Consider the following 22,054-nt stretch of genomic DNA (forward strand, 5'->3'; position numbering starts at 1 on the left):
TTCTCGCTTTTTGTGTTACTGGATCGAAGATTAAAATCATAAACAAATATAGCCTACTTGTGAGCAAGCACTACTCGTTTGGATTTGAGTCAGTGGATATACAGCAGCAAAGTCGACCTCGTGTCCGACCATTCCTTGCCGACTTCGCCCAGGAATGTCGCCATCCCACTGATGGCTACGTATGAGCGTGTATGCTGAAAAGCAGCGTCCGCTACAATCTTTAATTCAAGAAAATTATAATTTTTTATGGAAACGGTTCTAAAATGATTTTTTCTATCAACACTGTTAACAAATAAACTAATTTGATGTTACCTGCAATCAAGGCTCATCTCGACAGCTACTTCCAGATCGCTGACTTAAATTCTTTGTTGAAATTTGAAAAGAAAAAATTCTGGCAACACTTCATAATTGACTTAGTCAGGTCAATTAATTTTTTTTCAACAGCGCCATAAATTAACAAACAAGCAGAGTAGCCTAAATGTAATTTTCAAAACAATACATTGTAGGCTACAACTGTTGGTAAGATTATGGCGCAATCAGGATGGTAGCGAAAGACCATAAGCAGTCATCTAGTCAGCCAAGACCCCAGTCAGCCACTTACTTGGCAACACTGTACGCAACGAACTTTTATTCAACTTTTAAACAAAAATTTTTTTCATATATTTGCAACACTAGATGTCGTTGAAGAAAAGTCACCAGTCCACCCAACCCTTTCCTGACAACAGTCTCATTATAGGCAACGTTGAAGTTTACGTTGATACAACGTTGTCTATCGTTCATACTTCGTCGTCGTCATGTAATTAACAAAGAACGAATAACAATAATTTAACATAAAACAACATCAAATAAATAAACAACAACATCTTTCAATCATCTCGATGCTTGTGGATGATGATGTCACAGAGGTAGCCAACCTTGACCTTCAACTTCTGTAAAAGACAAAGTGAATACTTAAATTAAAGAAGTTTCCACAACGTTGATACAACATAACGTACATGTTACGTTAGGTAACGTTGATACAAAGGAACGTACATGTTACGTTAGATAACGTTGATGCAACGTAATGTACTACTCTAGATGTTATGTTAGATAACATTGATACAACGTAATGCACTCTAGATGTTATGTTAGATAACGTTGATACAATGTAATTTACTCTACATGTAATGTTAGACAACATTGATACAACGTAATGCACTCTAGATGTTATGTTAGATAACGTTGATACAATGTAATGTACTCTACATGTAATGTTAGATAACGTTGATACAATGTAATGTACTCTACATGTAATGTTAGATAATGTTGATACAACGTAATGTACTCTACATGTTATGTTAGATAACGTTGATACAACGTAATGTACTCTAGATGTTACGTAAGATAACGTTGATGCAACGTAATGTCCTCTACATGTTATGTTAGATAACGTTGATACAACGTAATGTCCTCTACATGTAGGGGAGAGTGGGGTTAGTCGGAAAGATTTTTTTTTAAAGTGAAATTTAAAACAATTGGTGCATAACCTGACAACTTGAAGCGGCTTAACTTATCACCTATGGTGTCCTCTATCATACAACCAAAAATAAGTATTGAGTCAATTAAGCTTTTAATAAAAATTTAAAATAAACAAACATACAATTGATTTTTCAACTAACCCCATGCCTGGGGTTAGTTGAAAAACGCCAGTTTGATGCCCACCAATGAACTGGATACTATTTTTTCAACCAACAAACATTTACATGGGGTTGTAAGCAAATATGTTTACTTGCTTTAAAATCAAAATGCAATGAATTCTACATCAAATCATCGTAAAACATTTTTTTAATAAACGCATTGTTAAAACTTGTGATGTCGCATATATAGCACTTTCCAAGTTATTCAAATTAAAATTTTACAATGTATGTCTGCTTAAAACAAGTACATTGGCGCTTATACTACTTATTATCATACCACGACGATATACTCGTATCATACTACATAGTCATACCGTTATCAAAACGTTTTCCAACTAACCCCACCCACTATTTTCCAACTAGCCCCATTAGCATATGACAAACTATTTTCTTAAAATATTGAAGCATGGTGCGTTGGACTAAAATTTGCTTATTTCTTAGTGTTGTAGAACACCTACAGCTGACACACACCAAAAAACTTCTGCCTATCTTTAACGATATCGACGCATAAGATGTTTTTCAATACGCCAAAAATTTTACTTCGAAAGTAAGAAAATACAAAATTGTCAGCCAAACAGGTATACCTTGACTCAACAAATCGAAACTAACATGGATTATGTGTTTTTATAAACTACTTCACATGTTGGCAATAAATATTTAACAAAGTTATCGAGAGTTAAAAAAATGACCATTTTTCAACTAACCCCGCCTTCCAACTAACCCCACTCTCCCCTAATGTTAGATAACGTTGATACAACGTAATGTACTCTAGATGTTATGTTAGATAACGTTGATACAACGCAATAGTACTCTACATGTTATGTTAGATAACGTTGATAAAACGTAATGTACTCTACATGTTATGTTAGATGACGTTGATACAACGAAAGGTACTCAACATGTTATGTTATAACGTTGATACAACGTAATGCGCTTTAGTTGTTATGTTAGACAACATTGATACGTAATGTACTCTAGATGTTATGTTAGATAACGTTGGTACAACGTAATGTACTCTAGATCAGGGGTTCTCAACCTGGGGGCCATGGCCCTCTAGTGGGCCATGAGCCTTTTTCAAGGGGGCGATGGAAGAATTTGAAAATGATATTTTTTAAATTTATCATCTCTAAGTCCACTCCAACACTATATAACAAAAGAAATAAATTAAAATTTATTAAAAATACTCGTACATTTTGCCCAAATCTTCATGAAATGGTCTTTAATTCCCGGTACTTTCAAAAATAATAATATTTGTTTTTGGGTTTTCAACAATGTTACTTCTGAAGACAAAGCAGCGCAGTGTCTTGGATATTCAATGCGACATGCGGCTTGCTCTTTCCACTACCAAACCAGCAATTAAGACATTGTCAGAGCAATAACAAGCTCAACCATCATATTAACTGTATATGTAATAACTAATTAATGTACTATCATGTTTATTGTGTGTTGTATTTATATCAGCGGTCACCAACCTTTTTTGCATGCGGGCCACTTTGGCGCTGAGGGGAGCTGTGGCGGCCGCACTAATACAATTTTAGGTGGGTTGACTCCAGGGATATCTAGAGAAGGGGATATGAAGGCTCACAGCGATTGCCTTATTCTCATGACACTACCAGGGCGGTAGTTTGCAGCGCGTGAAACATGCGGTTCTTTTCAAAATTGCAGAAAGTTTTGTAGTGCAACTGGTACAGTCAGCTACAGAAGACAATTAGTAAATGTTACATAGAACATATTTAAAGAATACTTGTTTGGAAAGACAGTTGAAAAGTTACCAAAAAGCTGTTTTTCTTAACAAAGCCTTTGCGATAGGCTAAATGTAAAGCAAGTATACGGGTAGTTGAATTAACAAGTAACCATAAGCATGCAGTGAGTATCCAGGCCTGATGCTAACAGCGCAATGCAGGTTATCATAACAAGATTTATTAAACTACTATCGGTGCCAATTGTCATTTTACGATAAACAGAGATTATTTGCGATGAACAATAGCCCTTCTACTGTCACACGTAATAAAAGCCTTCGTATCCCCTTCTTTAGATATCCCTGGTTGACTCTTATGCAAGAAAAAAACGCATTTCGTACCCAGTATCCAGCGTTACATGTTGTTAATATTTATCTTAAAATACTGCAGTCAGCAAAATTAGTCGAACAACGCTACTGCCAGGCCAAGCTCCTTTAACAACACGTTTGACTCCTATAACAATGCCTAATAAACGAGGCCACTTGTTTTGTGCACTTATAGCAAGGTGAGCAGTTTCATCAGAATATTCATCGCCAAGCAAGAGTGGTGTTGTCACTTCGCTTCACAAAAGATATCTTGCAATTAACAGCTTCAGTAAACAAGGAACTGTTTGACACATCGCAATGCAGGCAACAATAGTGACCTGCAAACATATCAGCGAAAAATAGGCTCCAATGACAGGGAGAAAGAAACCCAGGCACCATGAAGCAAACGCTTGTGGAAATCACCGAAAAAGACGTTTCTATCGTAACTCAAGAACAATGTTTCCTCTAAAAAAGCAATTAGTTGGTTTTTCATCCTTTTTGTGAGAGTCTATAAAACCGTCTTTGTTTGACTGTCACTTGCGGTGCTTATCAGCATGGCAAGAATTGTTGATTAACAACATTTTGCAGTACTAAGCTAAATATTTTCATAATACAACCAGAAAAAGTCTTTAAATTAATATACAGTATAATATTTTGCCAGTTTATTATAAATTGAGTTGGCACACCGACCTATTTTGCCAACAAAAACTTGCATAAAGAGAACACTGGTCGTGAAACACAATAACGGTGAAACCCACACTAGTGTTTACATGACATTTACAAATTTAAAATAAGCAACCCTATACTCACAGACAATTTCAAAACAGACGTTTTATTCAACCACTGGGACAGTGTGGCTGGACATCGCATTGGAATAACTTTAAGCAACCCCACCTAGAACTACAATCTGATTGGTCGGCAGTGTTGTACGCGTCAACGAAATAAATTGACGGCGTCAGCGTCAGCGCGAATTGCCTAAAAAATTTACGGCGTACAGTACTGCGTCAGCTCTAAAAGAAATTGGCGGCACCAGCGTCAGCGCTAATTTCTAGCGCTATTTTAGCCAGGGTCTCACAAAACGGAAGTATTTCAACCAAGTTTTGGCTAACAATAGGTATAATTAATAAAGAGCAGGTATTATGTTTTGAGACTGTAGTAGGCTATTATAATTAGCTGCTCAGCCTATTAGTTATTTCCTTGTAGAAACACAAGCATTTCAAAACGTTTGTCTGACAATCTGCTGCGTTTGGGACGCATAATGTTCTTTCCATGTGAAAACATGTGTTCCACAGCAACGCTGGATGGTATTGGTGTGTTGTATTTCAAAAACAAGCCTTGAAAACGTTCACTCGGAAATGTATCAATGTTCCAAGCGTGCTGTGATGGTTTAGCATATATAAATCTTTTAACGTCCACTGCAACAAAATCGCTCTTTTTAGGGGCATAGACAGGGCCGGATTTAGCTTAAGTGCTGCCCTAGGCAGATCAGAAAAGTGCCGCTCCAAAAAAAATATTTCGATGGTGATTTTCAATACAACACAGGCACTTGTTCTCATTTGTCCTCAATTCTGCCATTTTTATTAAACTTCATGAAACTAAAGTTCTTTCGTATACTAGTCTTACTTTTTGGCTTGTTTACATACTTTAAGCATCAAGGCAAGTACACAAAATAGCTTGCAACTTTTCCATCAACCTAACATTGACTAAAAACTTTTTTTCTAGGCTCCTTTAAATTTACTAACAGTGAAATAAACCGAACAAGGATTAATAAAAGTTGCGCAGACAAAACCTATAGTCCTCCATACTAAGCGAGACAGATAACTAAAAAAGGTGCTTAGCAGCACATATTGCTGAAAACCAATCAAGCGTGAAGTACTCTAGGGGCGATGACTTGCCACACTGTTTATAAATGTGTGTGATTTGATGTGATATCATTATATTAATTGCTATATATCTGAATATATCTGTTGTGAATTATTATATTCAAGTACAGTATTATCAATGTAATATATTCGCATATTTTGCCGCACCCAATAATTTGCCGCCCTAGGCAACTGCCTACTCTGCCTACTGGTAAATCTAGCCCTGGGCATAGAGCTCCTGAAATAAAGTATCTTCAACCTCCGCGATGATATTCATTGATTTTTCGCTTTCTCTCTCTGATCCCTCGTTCTCGATAGGCTACTGCTCACGATATGAGTGATCAGTGATCACCATTTGGCGAACTTCTTCCGCTTATATTCCAGGTAGCCATTCCAACCAACGCGAAAGACGGTAGTTCGGTTGAGTCGGCTGGCCAAAATACATTGTGAAACCCTCATTGTGAAACGATGAGATAACAAACAATGACGCATAGCGCTTGACGCTTAAAATCGGCAAAATAGTTGACGGCGCTATCACTTCCGTCAATTAAAAAGAAAAATGACGGCGCTAGCCTCAGCGTCAACAAAAAGTTGACGCCGTCAAATTGACGGCGTCAAAGTACAACACTGTTGGTCGGTCGGTGGTATCGTATGCAAAGCGAAAATATGCTTCCCGGAAAGGATTTTTTGCCTTCATGATCTTTAACTGTTCAAGAAAAGTAATTTTGATTATACTTGTACGCTGATACCTTCCGCGGGCCGCACATAACAGCGTGGCGGGCCGGCAGTTGGTGACCCCTGATTTGTATCATTTGATCATTCTAACTACCGGTTACTGTATAAACAAGTTTTTTAATTAAAATGACGTTTCTTAATTTTTTCAAAAGGTTGAAAAAATAGAGGGGCCATTGAATTTTCAAAATTTTCAAAAGGGGCCACGGTGTAAAAAAGGTTGGGAACCCCTGCTCTAGATGTTATTTTAGACAACATAGATAATTGTTACGTTAGATAACCTTGATACAACGTAATGTCCTCTAGATGTAATGTTAGACAACGTTGATACAACGTAATGTACTCTAGATGTTACGTTAGATAACGTTGATGCAACGTAATGTACTCTACATGTCATGTTAGATGACATTGATACAAAGGAGGGTACTCAACATGTTATGTTAGATAACGTTGATACAACGTAATGTGCTCTAGATGTTATGTTAGACAACATTAATACAACGTAATGTACTCTAGATGTTATGTTAGATAACGTTGATACAACGTAATGTACTCTAGATGTTACGTTAGATAACGTTGATGCAACGTAATGTACTCTGCATGTTATGTTGATACAATGTAATGCATTCTGCATGTTATGTTAGATAAATTTGATACAAAGTAATGTACTCTGCATGTTACGTTAGATAACGTTGATGCAACGTAATGTACTACTTTAGATGTTATGTTAGATAACGTTGATACAACGTAATGTACTCTGCATGTTATGTTAGATAATGTTGATACAACGTAATGTACTTTATAGTATAGATGATAGGTTAGATAACGTTGATACAACGTATTGTACTCTGCATGTTATGTTAGATAATGTTGATACAACGTAATGTACTCTAGATGATAGGTTAGATAACGTTGATACAACGTAATGTACTCTGCATGTTATGTTAGATAATGTTGATACAACGTAATGTACTCTAGATGATAGGTTAGATAACGTTGATACAACGTAATGTACTCTAGATGATAGGTTAGATAACGTTGATACAACGTAATGTACTCTGCATGTTATGTTACATAATGTTGATACAACGTAATGTACTCTAGATGTTATGTTAAATAACGTTGATACAACGTAATAGTACTCTAGATGATAGGTTAGATAATGTTGATACAACGTAATGTACTCTAGATGATAGGTTAGATAACATTGATACAACGTAATGTACTCTAGTCTAGATGTTATTTTAAATAACATTGATACAACGTAATGTACTCTAGAATCTAGATGATAGGTTAGATAACTTTGATACAACGTAATGTACTCTAGATGTTATGTTAGATAACGTTGATACAACGTAATAGTACTCTAGATGTTATGTTAAATAACATTGATACAACGTAATGTACTCTAGATGTTATGTTAGATAACATTGATATAACGTAACTCTCACCTTATTGTCCGACCGATCAAGAGCTTCCTTCAACATGGATCGTTCCATCATGTTCGGAGATCTTCCCCTACCATAACCATTATCGAGGCAATTCCACATTGCAACTTCCTCCTTAACTTTGCTCATTACCTCAATGACGTCATCGATAGATAAGAGGTTGTCATCGAGATCCATCTGAACAATCTGAACACAAATAATTATGATGCAACAGGTAAATAATGTTGTTGTTTGTGACGTTTTGTTTATTTGTGAAAGTTTAACAAAACTTAAATATCAAAAATTAAAAATTGGAAACTGATTTGGACTCGGACGATAAAACAATGTAAAGTAACGTTGAATCAACGTAACAACTGATGTTAATGCAACCATGGATCAATGTAATTAAACGTTGGTTATAGAAGTTAAACATGACTTACTGATCCAGGCATCGATTTGATCGCTTCCTTCCATGGAAGGAATTGGTTGGAATTCATTTCACATTCATACAGATCAAGCTTTCCAATCCGCCCTGGCATCGATTTTATGAATGACGTCACTGCATGGATGTCATTCTGAGCGTCGGAGGATTCCATCTTTATCCTTCCTCCATCATAGTGACTTCCTACAGCCACGGTCGCTTCCTCGTCGTTACCTTCCCTCATGATTCTGCTGATGGCGATAATGGAGCGACCATCTTTGTGATCTAATAATGCAGGAATAATATCAATCAATATTAGCTCGGCTAACCAGGTTGTCATCTAAAACCACAATTTGGTTCTAACCATAAAATAATCAAACATTGAACACAAGTTGTTTACTTAAGAATAAACATTAATTTATTTACCTCGTAAACAAAATACAAACAATTATTTTGAACAACAAAGTGGCTATTTGCCATGGTTACGATCGAAAAGCATTGTTTCGTGGCAAATGCTGCCAGATTTGAAAATGAGATTGGGGTTAGAGCAAAGGGTAAAATTGTTGTAATTAAAATCGTAATTGAATACAAAATTACAACCAACTTGTAATTTTTGAAAAACTACGCACATGCTTTACAAAATGCAAAATAATCTTACAGAAAAACTGCAAGTTTGGCAACTTTGTTCACAACCAACACAAATTGTCGTCTGCAGCTTCGCGCAGCTTTTTAATGTTTCCAAGAAACATGAAAAATGCAAAAAAAACAATTTGTCAAAATGCTTCCTTCACTTACGTTTAAAATCACTTTACTTGAATAAATTGACAGCAAGTTGTAGTTATGTAGGTTAAAACATTTACTTACTTGCAGCAACATTCCGAATTTTCTCATAAAGCTCTAATATAAGTATTTCTTGTTTTTGCAACTTTTCACCTGAATAAAATCACACCCTCATGAAAATTAGGGCTTGCAATTGTCACCGTTGCAGGCGTACAGCCTACGCGTTATCGTTACCACAGTTCATGCTTTCACTAACCAGACTATTCGAGGGCAAATAGTCGATGTACAATTACTTTATTTCTATACAGTCAAAGTCTATTTTCTATAGGATTTGTTGCATATGTGCTCCAAAAAATCCAAACGTGGTAAATGTGCATTGCATGATCCTCAGAGAAGCTCTCGTGGCCAAATCTCTGCCTAAAGATTTACAAGCCGTTATGAATCAAGTTATCCAAGTGATAAATTTCATTAAATCTCGGCCGCTACAAAATCGAATTTTTTCTCAACTTTGTAAAGCCATGGATTCTGAGTACGAATGTTTGCTTTATCACACTGAGGTTCGTTGGCTTTCGAAAGGAAAGGTGTTAAAACGCATGGTCCATTTGAAAACTCAAGTTATTTCCTTCATGAAAGAGCAGAAAAAAGATTTCGGATTTTCTCTTCACGACGAAGGTTGGTGGCTGAAAGTTCTGTTTGTTTCAGACTTGTTTGATAAACTGAACAATGTGAATTCCAGTCTCCAAGGGCCATCAGAAAATATAATCACAGCAACATCAAAGCTACGATCATTGGACGAAAAGTTGACGTTGTGGAAAACTAAAGTCTCAAAGGAAATCTTTGATTCGTTCCCCGCTCTCAATGAATCTCCACTAAAAAAGGAAATCATTCTTGAAATCATGAACACATTGTCTGGACTAAAGCTGGCACTTCAAAATTACTTCCCAGACTTTGCTGTTAACAACTTTACATGGGTAGTTAATCCATTTGGAATCAATGAATCAAGCAACCTTTCTAACGAAGAAGAAGAGCAGCTCATTGATTTACGAAACGACCCGTTTTTTCAAGCATTGTTTCCCCAAAACAGCTTGGAAGAGTTTTGGCTATCTGCTTACAAACCCTATTCAATGATCAGTAAAAAAGCCATCAAAATAATCTTGCCATTTGCATCTTCATGGCTCTGTGAATATGGATTTTCTGCTCTGACAGAAATTAAAAGAAAAAAACGGAGAAACTTCTTGGAATTGACGACGAAATGCGGGTGTGCTTGGCAACGACGGAACCTCGTTTCAATCTTATTTGTTCCCAAAAACAGGCACACCCATCGCATTAAAATTTGCAGAACAAAATTTTTTAAAACAATTTTGCTTTTGTAGTAGCCTAAGTGTGCCGCGAATTTTTTTTTATTGTCTTAGTGCGTCGCAAGCTGAAAAAGTTTGAGAACCACTGAGTAGTTACTCTCCCAGTGAGTTATTAAACCACCGACAATTACGTACTAAATTAGATATCTTACTTCCTTCCTTAGCTCAGATCACGAAAACGTCGACGAGTCCTACGCCTCGGAAACAAAACCGGGAAACAATTAAGTTTGATGTTGGTAATTCTTGTTATGCTTTGTACTTTGGTTCCAAGCAAAGCCGAAGCCCTCGTTGGGTTCCTGCCGTCGTGGTGAAGCGACATGGGAGTCGTAGTTTACAGGTTCGAGTGGACCCTCGAGGTCCAATATGGAGACGCCATATCAACCAGCTACGTCCGCGTTAGGCTACATCTCGCCGGAAGACGGGGATCCAGGAGAGACTACTTTCACGTCGTCATCGACAGCCGACGAGGTTCCTGATCCATCGACACCGATTTCGACCGAAGGTTCTTCGACGCCGATGGCAACCGAGGACTCGTCATCGGTCTCGAACCAAGGACACATATTGAGGCGGTCACAGACAAGACGCCAACCACCCCTTCGTTATGGGTGGTCACAAGTTTTATTGGGGAGGTGTTGTGTATTTGGTTTGTTTTTGTTTAACAATGTACCTTGCTTTCGTTACCCTTAGGTCTTCTCTTTTGCATTTTGCAGAACTAATGTAGCCTGTCTTTAAAGAGTACTTTATGTAGCGTTGTCAAAGTCCTAATTTAACGTACAAAGTAAAATGTATTTTACCTGGTGAAGATAATCTGGTTTGCCGGGAAGGTGGTTGGAATGTTGAAACATCGGATTCTTCTGAAGGTGACTGGATAGTAGTTGACCTTAAAGAACCTATAAAAGTACAAACATGTTTGCAATATGCGCTTCAATTTTGGATAGCAGATTTTTAAAAAAGAACACTTTATTTAATAGATTAACTGTGAGTACATTCCCAGTTTAAGTATATGCACATAACCAATAACGTAATATTGACTTTTCAGCAGTGAATGTTGGCGTTTCAAATGTTTAAACTAGTAATTCATCAATATTGCCATTTTAAAAGAGTTTTGCAGCCTGCTACCGTTGGATCAAAGTTTCTATTAAAAGTCACAAATTTCCAAAACTCACAGTTTGAATTTGTTTCAAAAGTAGCCTGCAAAATTATTTTCTGTATTGTTTGTAAAATGAAGAGAAGATGCTTAAATAGTCACGTGCTTGTCTAGCTCAGATATCAACAAAAATGTTCCTTGAAAGCTCAGCAAGAGCAACAAGGTTGTGAGAGCCTTGAAAGGAAGCTATAATTGATTTGGTTGTGCTTGCATCATGTGATCTTTGAACACTCTACATCAGTAATAAGTTTGCTAACAGATCACTGCTAACTTTATGGTTGAGTCACAACTCAAGGCGTATAGGTCTAGCTAAACAGTTAGATTATTATAGTTAGTTTAAAATCTATGCGCATTTGCTTTGGCTTTGCAAACTTGTGTAGGCATATAGCCTTCACTTACACATTTTTATTTGAAATAAGTTGAACAAACTCTTGACAACATTTTGCAGATGTCCCTGAGCGGCACACATTTGCTTGCGGGCAGGGCCGGTGCACCTTATGCAAGATTCAATTTCTGCGCCCCATTGCTCAACACTTTACTTTAATAAGTGAACAATAAATGTTAGGCTATGAATTTTTTGGTTTTTATAACTCAAATTGCTTGTTGTTGGAATTACTTTATATGTAGTAGTAAAAGCAAGGTTGATCGGTTTAAACCGGGACAGTTTAAACCGCCCGGTTAAAATCAGTTAAAACCTGGTTTAAACCGGGCAGTTTTGCCCGCCTATTACTGGTCAAAACTGGTCAAAACCCCTTTAGTGTATGAATCAAGTTGCTTTTCAATTGAATTAAAAATATTACTCTCTATGTTTAGTAATGATGTTCAACTATATTTTGTTTTGATCAACAATAATCAAAATGCTGGATTTGGAACAAAAAATATTTAATTTCTCTGTTTATTTTTGATATTTCAATCAGTTGGTTATTTTAATTATGGAGAAAATTCAAATTCTAAAAATAAGTTTCTGATGAACCAAAAAACGCTTGGTAGAACGATGAACAATTTGCACAGTCAACTGAAGTACAAGAATTTATTCCAGGGTCGGCCGGCAGCTATTTCGAGGCCTGCATATCAAAATGGTCACAACTCACAACTGCTTTTATATTTTCTAAATAGCCCATAGCCCAAGTAGCCGACCATTCACTACATAAAAATATTTTTCTGGGTTTTGACCAGTTTTGACCAGTTTAAACCTAGTTTTCACCGCTTAATGGTCAAAACCAGTTTTGACCACTTAGAGATCAACCCTGAGTAAAAGTAGGAATTCAAAATTAAAGGATAGTTAAACTTTACACGGTGTTGGCACATTAATACAGCTTACGCCAAAATATCATTTTTCACACTCAGCCTACTTTTTTCTCGTGTAGGCTACGTTTGGTTAATAACTCCGCTATGTTGAGCGCGAAAGCATAGTCAGGCACGATGTAGCAGAGGTGTGCTGAGTCAAGTTTTTTGGACTCCTGCTCCACTCCGACTCGCATTCAGCAAACTGATCTGACTGGAAACGCAGAAACAATTGAAATGAGTTGACAACGCTCTAATTGTTTGTGTAGTTCATGCAATCTCACTTGGTTGGGGATAGGAAAATAGTTGCAATCGTTGTGAAGGTTTGACTGTTCTGCATAAAGGCTAAAGTTTGATATTTTTATTGAAATTGTGGTAAACCTAAAAGTTGAGTATTTGAAATATATTTGGCCCATAACCATATATAACAGCACAAAGATTTGATAGGTTTGAAAAAAAAATGTTATCTTCTACTTGTTTCGTGAAATAAAATTTCAAAACTTATTTTAGTTGAAGTGTGTGTTTTAAAGCAACATAAACAAACTTAAAATTATTTAATTAATTTCTTACTTGGAAATATTTTTTTTGTGAAATATTTCAATTTTCTTATTAAGGATTGAAGTTTTGACTTTTGAGAAACATATAAAGCATCCTGGGAAGATGATTGTGGTTGATTTGAAGCATCCTGCGAAGACGATTGTGGTTGATTTGAAGCATCCTGGGAAGACGATTGTGGTTGATTTGAAGCATCCTGGGAAGACGATTGTGGTTGATTTGAAGCATCCTGGGAAGACGATTGTGGTTGATTTGAAGCATCCTGCGAAGACGATTGTGGATGATTTGAAGCATCCTGGAAAGATGATTGTGGTTGATTTGAAGCATGGGATGCTTGAAGAATAGAATCTTGCAAGAGATCTGAAAACGAGAAAGCAATTGTTAATTACCTCAGTGTGCCACAGCACAGTAGTGTGCAGCAATACTAAAAGTGTCATAACACAGATATAATGTGAACATAACTTGAAATCCACACTAGTCATTCAAAGGCTAGTTGATGTGCTTTCATTAGTCAGCACCAGTGCCGGTCTTTGGGGTGTGCAAACCGTGCGATCGCACAGGGCCCGCAAATTAGTGTCCCAGCAATTTACTCAGAAAATGCAGTAATTTTGTCATTTCCAATGGAAAAATTCAACAAGTGAATTCAACAAATGAATTAGCAACAAGAAAATATAGAGACTCAACGGGTGCAACCTATTTCGTCCCCTGAACATTTCGTATCCTGAAAAGATCGAGAAAAAAAACAACAGAGCGGAAGTCGCTGATCGGAGTTGCCGCAAACATTTCAAAATTTCTCTCAATCTTTTTAAAGGACGAAATAGGTCGAAATTTGATTTTGTCACTCCGATTTCAGGGTACGAAATCGGGGTACAAAATAGGTTGCATCCAGACTCAACATAGAGACATAGCTTTATTTCTGAAAAATGCCAAAGAAAGCATGATCTTATCCTTTTGCTATGCCACCGGACAGCACCATTTTACAGTAATATTCATACCCAAATTTTTGTTGAACATGCTCTCAGAATGCCCCAAATTCAAAATAATTTTTCAAAATTTTCTGGAGAAGGCCCCCCAGATCTCCCGCCGCTAGGTGATCACGCCGTCAGGCTTCGCCCACCGACCGTCAAACCACCTCCCTCCCCTTTCAAAATACCTAGCTATACGCTACTGAATTGGATCATTGTCATTGGGGCCCGCAAAGCATATTCCGCACAGGGCCCGAAATACCTTAAGACCGGCACTGGTCAGCACGAACTGTAAGTCAAAAATTCTATGAAGTGATTCATATTTCTTGCTTTTTAAATTAAAGTATTGAAAACTGCTTTGAAATGCGTTGCTCAGGCACACAATTCAAGAGCTACAACAAATTTAAATAAAATAATATTTCCAAAACATTTTCTTTATGATTAGATGCACAATTGCACATCTGCTTTACGCGCACACTTCAGCTTTTCAATGTTGGTCTGACATCAGCATTGATTGTTACGTCAGTACCGGTACCACACTTTCATTAAGAGGAACCAACTGTTTCCATTTGTGAGTTACTGAACAGACAAGTTGGTCGGTTTGAATCTTTATCTTTGGACCGATAAAGCTTCTGATAGCATATTCCTAGAAGTTTCGCATACTTGTAGAGGCTTTGAACCACTGACGCCTGGCCGGTTACCGAGACTGACAGAGTAAGGGGTCCGCTTGTTGAAGTCTTGTCTGCAAATTCGTATATTCCATCCACTAAGTGCCGCTAAATAGAGAGTAATCCTCAAATGCGTTGTTCAAGCGCATACTCCGAGAGCCGAACCAGTGTCGCTTGATCGTGAGGTTTCTTTGTGTACAAAGTCAGGCGCTTAACCAACTGATCTAACGTGGCGGACTTGACTTAGTAGAGCTAATGTAATTTAGGATTTCGCAAGCTACTTATAATCAAGGCATGCCACAATGCAGTTGTAAATGTAAAAGCGAAGACTAATATTGTTCTGTAGCTAGGCTTCGTGTAATTAAGTTGTCTTTGACTTGGTTTCATCTGTTTTATCAAGGATAACACTGGTCAAGGGTTAGAAAAAATATAACACTGGTCAACACACATTTTGGTGCCAAGAAAGTTTTAACGGTTTTGGGGTATTTTGATGCCGCTGAATCCGAAAATGACCTTGGTTTTTACGAATTGGCTCTAATTTTTGAGATATTCCATGGTTTTACTCCATAAAAGAGCTATAAAAAAGGAAGAAACTATACAACTTGATTCAACAAGTTGCATCTTCTGCAATTTATCATGATATTTATACAATTGCATATAGGCTACCCGCACATAGTCTTTGTACCATTTTTTTTTCTTCTGAAATCCAGGTTTCAATAATTATGGACAATCATAATTGCATTCGATTTCAATACAATAACAAAACCATTGTTTCTAAAATATAATTAGCCTACCTTCATTCATGCACGAATCCAACAGCAGTCCGGATAAGAATTGAACAACGACTGACCAGTGACCGACCAGTAGATTAGTTCGTACAAACAAAGTGAAATTATCTAACGACATTTGATGGACCATGTATAAAGCGCTAAAAAACTCTTGAAAGGTTTGGTGTGAAAAATACAACCGTTGGTTACCCTCGAAAAGGCCACAATTTTTATTTGAAGCAAATAATGCCACGACAATATCTTGCACATCTTTACTTAAAAGATTCTCTTTTCTAAGATCTTCAGTTGTGATTACTACGGTTCCATTTTTTGTTGCATTGTACGCGATTCGTGACAGTTTAAGGACAATTTCATCTGTTAAAGCAATTGTGTGTTCTGATGATTCGAGGTCTCCTAGCACTCTTTGAAATATTCTGGTCATTGTCGAAATATTTACAGCCTCGTGTGATGAACTAAGAGAAGCTCTTAAGTATAATTGTAACATCAAAGGATTGTGGCACATGGATTCTAGATGCGGGGTTTCTACAGTTAGCTTGTTCAAAATTTTACTTGATTTTTGTTCATCATTTATTAAAGCATCAAATAACTTTTTCATGTTTTCAGACGTTAAGTCTCCAAGAAAATACGTTTGCTTAGGACGACATTTTTTAGGAATTTCAAGCATGGCGTGTGGTCGAGATGTGAAAAGAATGTGGCAATTGCGTAAAAAAGTTTTTTGACAAAGATTCGACACAAGTTCCTGGTAAGTCAATAATGTGTCGTAACTAGATTTTTTTATTTTTTCCATTAAGTTCCAGTTCACCTGATCGAACCCGTCAAAGATGAAAAAACATTTTTGAGTGTTATGTTTTATCCATTTGAATACAAACGTTTTTTCCGTTTGTTTTAAGTCAAAATTTACATCTCCAAGTAAAAATTCTTTCAAAGTTAATTTTTCATCCTCGCAATCATTCATGCTCATGAAAGGTATCCTCAGAACAAGAAAGTCTCTAGTTTCGTCTAGACGCCTTGCCAGACGCTTTGATAACGTTGTCTTTCCCGCCCCAGGGTAACCGACGATTGATATGAAGCTTTGTGACTTAATACGTGAAATTAATTCATCAATCGAAACTTTTTTATCGGACACTTTAAATTGAATTTGTCTGGTTTTGGGATCATACTGGTCGTCGTTGGGAATGAACCTTCCTTCGTAGAAGTCCACCGACAGAAGTTCAGGGTAAACTTCTGGAAAATTCGATGCGGGATTATCGAACCTCGCCACATCCACATCAAATTCCGATTTGTAGAGTTGACCAGTTATTTCCTTCAGTTTGTCGAAGGCCTTGTTTAGATCTAATGAAAAAAAATAAGTTTTCAAAATCACATTCTTTTTTAATCCACTTTCCATTGAATAAACGTTGAAATCAGTTGTTCCAGACAATCACAATTTGTGTGTAGTCGTTGGTTTGAATCTTCATCCCCCTGACAAAGCCTCTGATAGGGATTTTGACGCAAAGACGGTTACCGAGATTAGCAGTGAAGTTTTCCGATTGTTGAAGTGTTGTTGCCGGGAAGTTATTCCATCCACTAGGTGCCGCTAAATGGAAAACAGTGCTTGAAATGCGTTGCTCAAGCGCATAACCCGAGAGCCGAACCAGCGCCGCTTGATCTTAAGTTGTGCCCGTAAGCACTGAGCTTAGGAGGCGAAGCTAAATTTAAATTTCTCTAATTTGTAGCATATTTCCACGATTCCAACTCCGCAAAAAACGTATCAGCAAGTAGGCTACCTATACCGCGGAACTTCTAAGCCTTTTTTACATAAAAGTTATGTCCCTAGCAGCTTTCAAAATTGGCAACACTAGTTGAAACGCAGCTATGGCTTGTAGTTGATTTTATCGAGAAAGATTCACATCACAGTTTCATCGTTGCAACGACCATACGCAATCAATGACATGTCAACATAGACCAAACATTTCAACTGCTCTGTGTTAGGAAAGCAACTCAAAATGTCGCTAAATTGTTGCAAACAATCAGCTTGTAGAGAAATCCTAATATTTAGCTTCGCAACAAAATTTAGCATTCTCAGATGACATTGGTTTAGTGTAAAAAGTTTTGCTAGTTTTAAATAAATTTTAAAATTACCGGTATATACAAATACAATTGTGGGGTTCTCCAAAACAAACGCAGCTTATATTCAATGTGACATATCGAAAAAAAATTTAAGCTAGAAATATTTACCAATTAAAAATCTAAGTTAGTAATTTAATCTTTTAAAATTGAAAATCGAATTTTTTAGTTCATTATTAAAATCTAATCTTTTAGTTTATCAAATTTCGCCAAAGATGTGAACAATTAAAATTTGAACAATTGAAAATGCAATGTTTTCAATGACAAACGGGCAAATTTTAAAGCTCACTGCTGCAAAGAAATGTATAATTATTAAAACTAGTAGATTTTATTTTTGATATGAACACGAACATTTGACAAACCTTCTTGATCTCCAGATCGAACATTGGTTTGTTCGGGTTGAAGAACAATCTTGGTTATGTTTTGCCGGTTGTCAATCTGGACTACTTGTTGGTACTGTCGCTGGTCAACCTGGATCGACTGATGATCAATATTTTGATGTTGATGGACATGTTGCTGCCGGTTGTCCTGCTGAATTACTTGCTGTTGAAGGACAGCTATGTTGCTCGAAGCTTGTTCTGTAAGAAACAAAACAGTGGATTGTTATGATGTCACATTTTAATTCTTTTTAGGGGTGTCTACTGTCTAATGTTGACGATTTTTATTTAGTAACAAAACCACTAAAACAGCGATACGAAGATGTCAAAATATTGTAGCACTCGTTTCTTAAGTTAGTTTATTTTGTCATTAACAGCGCCGGTCTTTGGGGTGTGCAAACCGTGCGATCGCACAGGGCCCGCAAACTAGGGAACCCGCAATTTACTCAGAAAATGCAGTAATTTTGTCATTTCAAATGGAAAAATTCAACAAGTGAGTTCAACAAAGGAATTAGCAACAAGAAAGACTCAGTGGGTGCAACCTATTTCGTCCCCTGAAAAAATCGAGAAAAAAAAACAGCATAGCCGAAGTTGCTAATCGGAGTTACCGCAAACATTTCAGATTTCTCTCGATCTTTTCAGGGGACGAAATTTGATTTTGTTTACTCCGATTTCGTCAGGGTACGAATTCTTCAGGGGACGAAATAGGTTGCATCTAGACTCAACATAGCTTTATTTCCAAAAAATGCCCAAGAATGCATGATCTTATCCTTTTGCTATGCCACCGAGCAGCACCATTTTACAGTAATATCCATAGCCTACCCAAATTTTGAACATGCTCTCAGAATAACCCTAAGAATAACCTAATGCTCTTAGAATAACCCTAACACCGGCACTGGTCATTAATGTTAACTTCCGTGGGAAAGGAAGCCAATATTCGTGTCCACCTTCAGACACGTCATTAAGTGTCTTGCGAAATAAACAGCAGCATGCTCTTCACCTGTGTCGAATCGGCGTCCTTCCAACTGTCGAACGAAGGTTCTCACCACTCGGCTATGCAGCCATCCATGCAATGGTAGTACAAAAACTCTTACAAACACTAGACGGCGTCATAAGATATTTTAAGAATCGTAGAGCTTCGGTAGAGAGTTTGTCTTGTTGAACCATAGGCATACGAAGCCGAGCAACGTGATCAAGTTTAGCATCTTCAAGTTTATTACATTTACATAAACATAAAACTACGCAACAAATTAAGTATCGAACGTTTTCGACATCACAAGATGTCCTCTTCAGGAATAATATACATACAAATTAACTACATCTGAAAAAAATACAATGGTTAACTAAATCTATAAACAGAAAAAGACAAAAAACTGCACAGTACTTCTGACTAGCTCAAACTCAACGATATAGGCTCCACGAAAATCAAAGGTAACTGCATCAAAAGGTGTTAAACAGGTCACATGATATGGTAGAAAGGCAAGGTGCGAAAAAACTAATTTTAAAATACAGAGAGCAAGAAAGACGAGCCGCAAGCATACAATTGTCTGTTTAACCCTTTGCGGTCCAATTTTTTTTACCAAAAATTTCCCCACAGGTCCAAATTTTTTTTTTATACTAAATCATTTCCTTTCCATGTTCTAAGGCGTATTCTGTGTGAGTTTTTTCGTATTTGAGGAGAAAAAACGAAAAATAGCGATTTTTAGTTTGTGCTATTTTTGTTTGGCAAGGCACCTCCAGCGGTGAAACACTCGCATTTTGTGTTTGTTCTTCACAATTCTTAGCTTATATCCCATACTACTGTTTAGGCGACACTGTTGCTAATTATTATTTACCACTATCAATCAATCTAATTATTATTTACAACCAGGGCCGGATTTAGCTGATGGGGGGCCCGGGGAACTTTGAGATCGGGGGGCCCCCCGTGCAAAAAAATTTTTCGCGCCTACGGCGCGAAAAACCATTTCTACGTATACAGTAGCATCAGTCCAGTACTGCACAGCATTTTGCAGAAATTTTAAAGACCAAAAGGAAAAAACAACACAAAATCACATTTTTTCCACATAGGGGGGCCCTTCGAAAGTCGGGGGGCCCGGGACAACTGCCCCCTCTGCCCCCCCCTAAATCCGGGCCTGTTTACAACAAATATTGCTGAGGCTGCAGTTTTAGGGCATTGTATAACTCCATATCAGTTGCATTTTTTGTTTTGTATTTGAATTCTAAGAACAACACACACTACAAACATAGTACAAACATAGTGTTTTTCTCCTTTTGCACACGGCAAAAGGAGAAAACGCCTCGCTTTTGCACACGGCACCAAATCAGCTAGAATTTCACCAAACGTACCAAGCAAGAAACTAGTCACGCGTATCTGCGCTATTAACATCCCTAGGATGACGTTGGACTTGCTGTAACGATTGAAATAAATACCTCATCCCAGGGATGAGGTTGGACTAAATTACATAATTTTATTTCTCATCCTAGGGATGAGGTTGGACCGCAAAGGGGTTAAGTGGATTGTGACGTTTTATGTACAGGGCTTCCAAGATCTTAGTTTGATACTCAGACCTGCCTCTAGACATGATCTCAAACTGCTTGATAGAAACGTTATTTTGGCATTCTGTACATGAAAAAATGTGATCTTTAATTGCGCTTTTCTGTATAGAATTCAAATTCAGGTGTTCCCCAGCTCTAGTCGATAAATGTCTTGTTGACAATGACATACCGATGTATGTCAGGCTTGCATCACGCAAACAACTGAATTTATAAACGACATTAGAACATAAAGCAAAGGGCGTAGGCGACTTCAGCTGAAAATATCTGCCTACTTTGAACAGGCTTGCATCACGCAAACAACTGAATTTATAAACGACATTAGAACATAAAGCAAAGGGCGTAGGCGACTTCAGCTGAAAATATCTGCCTACTTTGAACGAAACAAGACATTTATCGACTAGAGCTGGGGAACACCTGAATTTGAATTCTATACAGAAAAGCGCAATTAAAGATCACATTTTTTCATGTACAGAATGCCAAAATAACGTTTCTATCAAGCAGTTTGAGATCATGTCTAGAGGCAGGTCTGAGGATCAAACTAAGATCTTGGAAGCCCTGTACATAAAACGTCACAATCCACTTTTAAACAGACAATTGTATGCTTGCGGCTCGTCTTTCTTGCTCTCTGTATTTTAAAATTAGTTTTTTCGCATCTTGCCTTTTTACCATGTCATGTGACCTGTTTAACACCTTTTGATGCAGTTACCTTTGATTTTCGTGGAGCCTATATCGTTGAGTTTGAGCTAGTCAGAAGTACTGTGCAGTTTTTTGTCTTTTTCTGTTTATAGATTTAGTTAACCATTGTATTTTTTTCAGATGTAGTTAATTTGTATGTATGTTATTCCTGAAGAGGACATCTTGTGATGTCGAAAACGTTCGATACTTAATTTGTTGCGTAGTTTTATGTTTATGTAAATGTAATAAACTTGAAGATGCTAAATTTAAGAATCGCTCAGACAAATTGTTTAGAACCTACCAGAACTTCCTGGCAATGGACCTTTAGTCTCTTCAGTTGAAATTGTTCTGTTTTCTTCTTGATTTTGTGTGAAAGACATTTTTTTTGTGAACTGTTAGTCACCAAATCAAAATAAAACTTAACACGTAGTTGATGCTACAAAACACAATTGTGAGTCATAAACATCTTTCCTCCTTATCAAAGTAAACAAGACAAATCAAGCAACGAAAATTTATATTGAACAAACCAACACAAACGCATGATTTGAAAAATAGTTTCTACAGCGGCTCATTAATCTCCATGTTTTATGACGTCAAGTCTCCTTGTTTAACGTCAAATGGTACAAACTCATA

General features: G+C 37.1%; 2 protein-coding genes across 3 annotated transcripts; both read right to left on the reverse strand.

The window, feature by feature from the left end:
• Positions 1-425: 425 nt before the first annotated feature.
• On the reverse strand, positions 426-16,618 carry LOC145769488 (uncharacterized). Of its 2 annotated transcripts, XM_082581134.1 has the most exons (7): positions 15,714-16,618; positions 13,302-13,646; positions 11,095-11,190; positions 9,027-9,095; positions 8,182-8,447; positions 7,766-7,948; positions 426-929 (listed from the first exon to the last, which is right to left on the reverse strand). In XM_082581134.1, the coding sequence occupies exons 1-7, from the start codon at positions 16,492-16,494 to the stop codon at positions 867-869; spliced, it is 1,803 nt and encodes a 600-aa protein (XP_082437260.1). In that variant the 5' UTR covers positions 16,495-16,618; the 3' UTR covers positions 426-866. The 2 variants fall into 2 exon arrangements, with proteins under 2 accessions (XP_082437260.1, XP_082437261.1); XM_082581135.1 differs by lacking the exon at positions 9,027-9,095.
• Positions 16,506-21,859, reverse strand: LOC145768400 (uncharacterized). Its single transcript, XM_082579883.1, has 4 exons — positions 21,723-21,859; positions 18,176-18,391; positions 16,577-17,039; positions 16,506-16,509 (listed from the first exon to the last, which is right to left on the reverse strand). Exons 1-4 carry the CDS (start codon positions 21,799-21,801, stop codon positions 16,506-16,508), a joined length of 762 nt encoding a protein of 253 aa, XP_082436009.1. The 5' UTR covers positions 21,802-21,859.
• Positions 21,860-22,054: the final 195 nt, after the last annotated feature.

The sequence above is a fragment of the Aplidium turbinatum genome, chromosome 4 (genome assembly GCF_918807975.1).
Source record: "Aplidium turbinatum chromosome 4, kaAplTurb1.1, whole genome shotgun sequence".
Classification (NCBI taxonomy): Eukaryota; Metazoa; Chordata; class Ascidiacea; order Aplousobranchia; family Polyclinidae; genus Aplidium; species Aplidium turbinatum.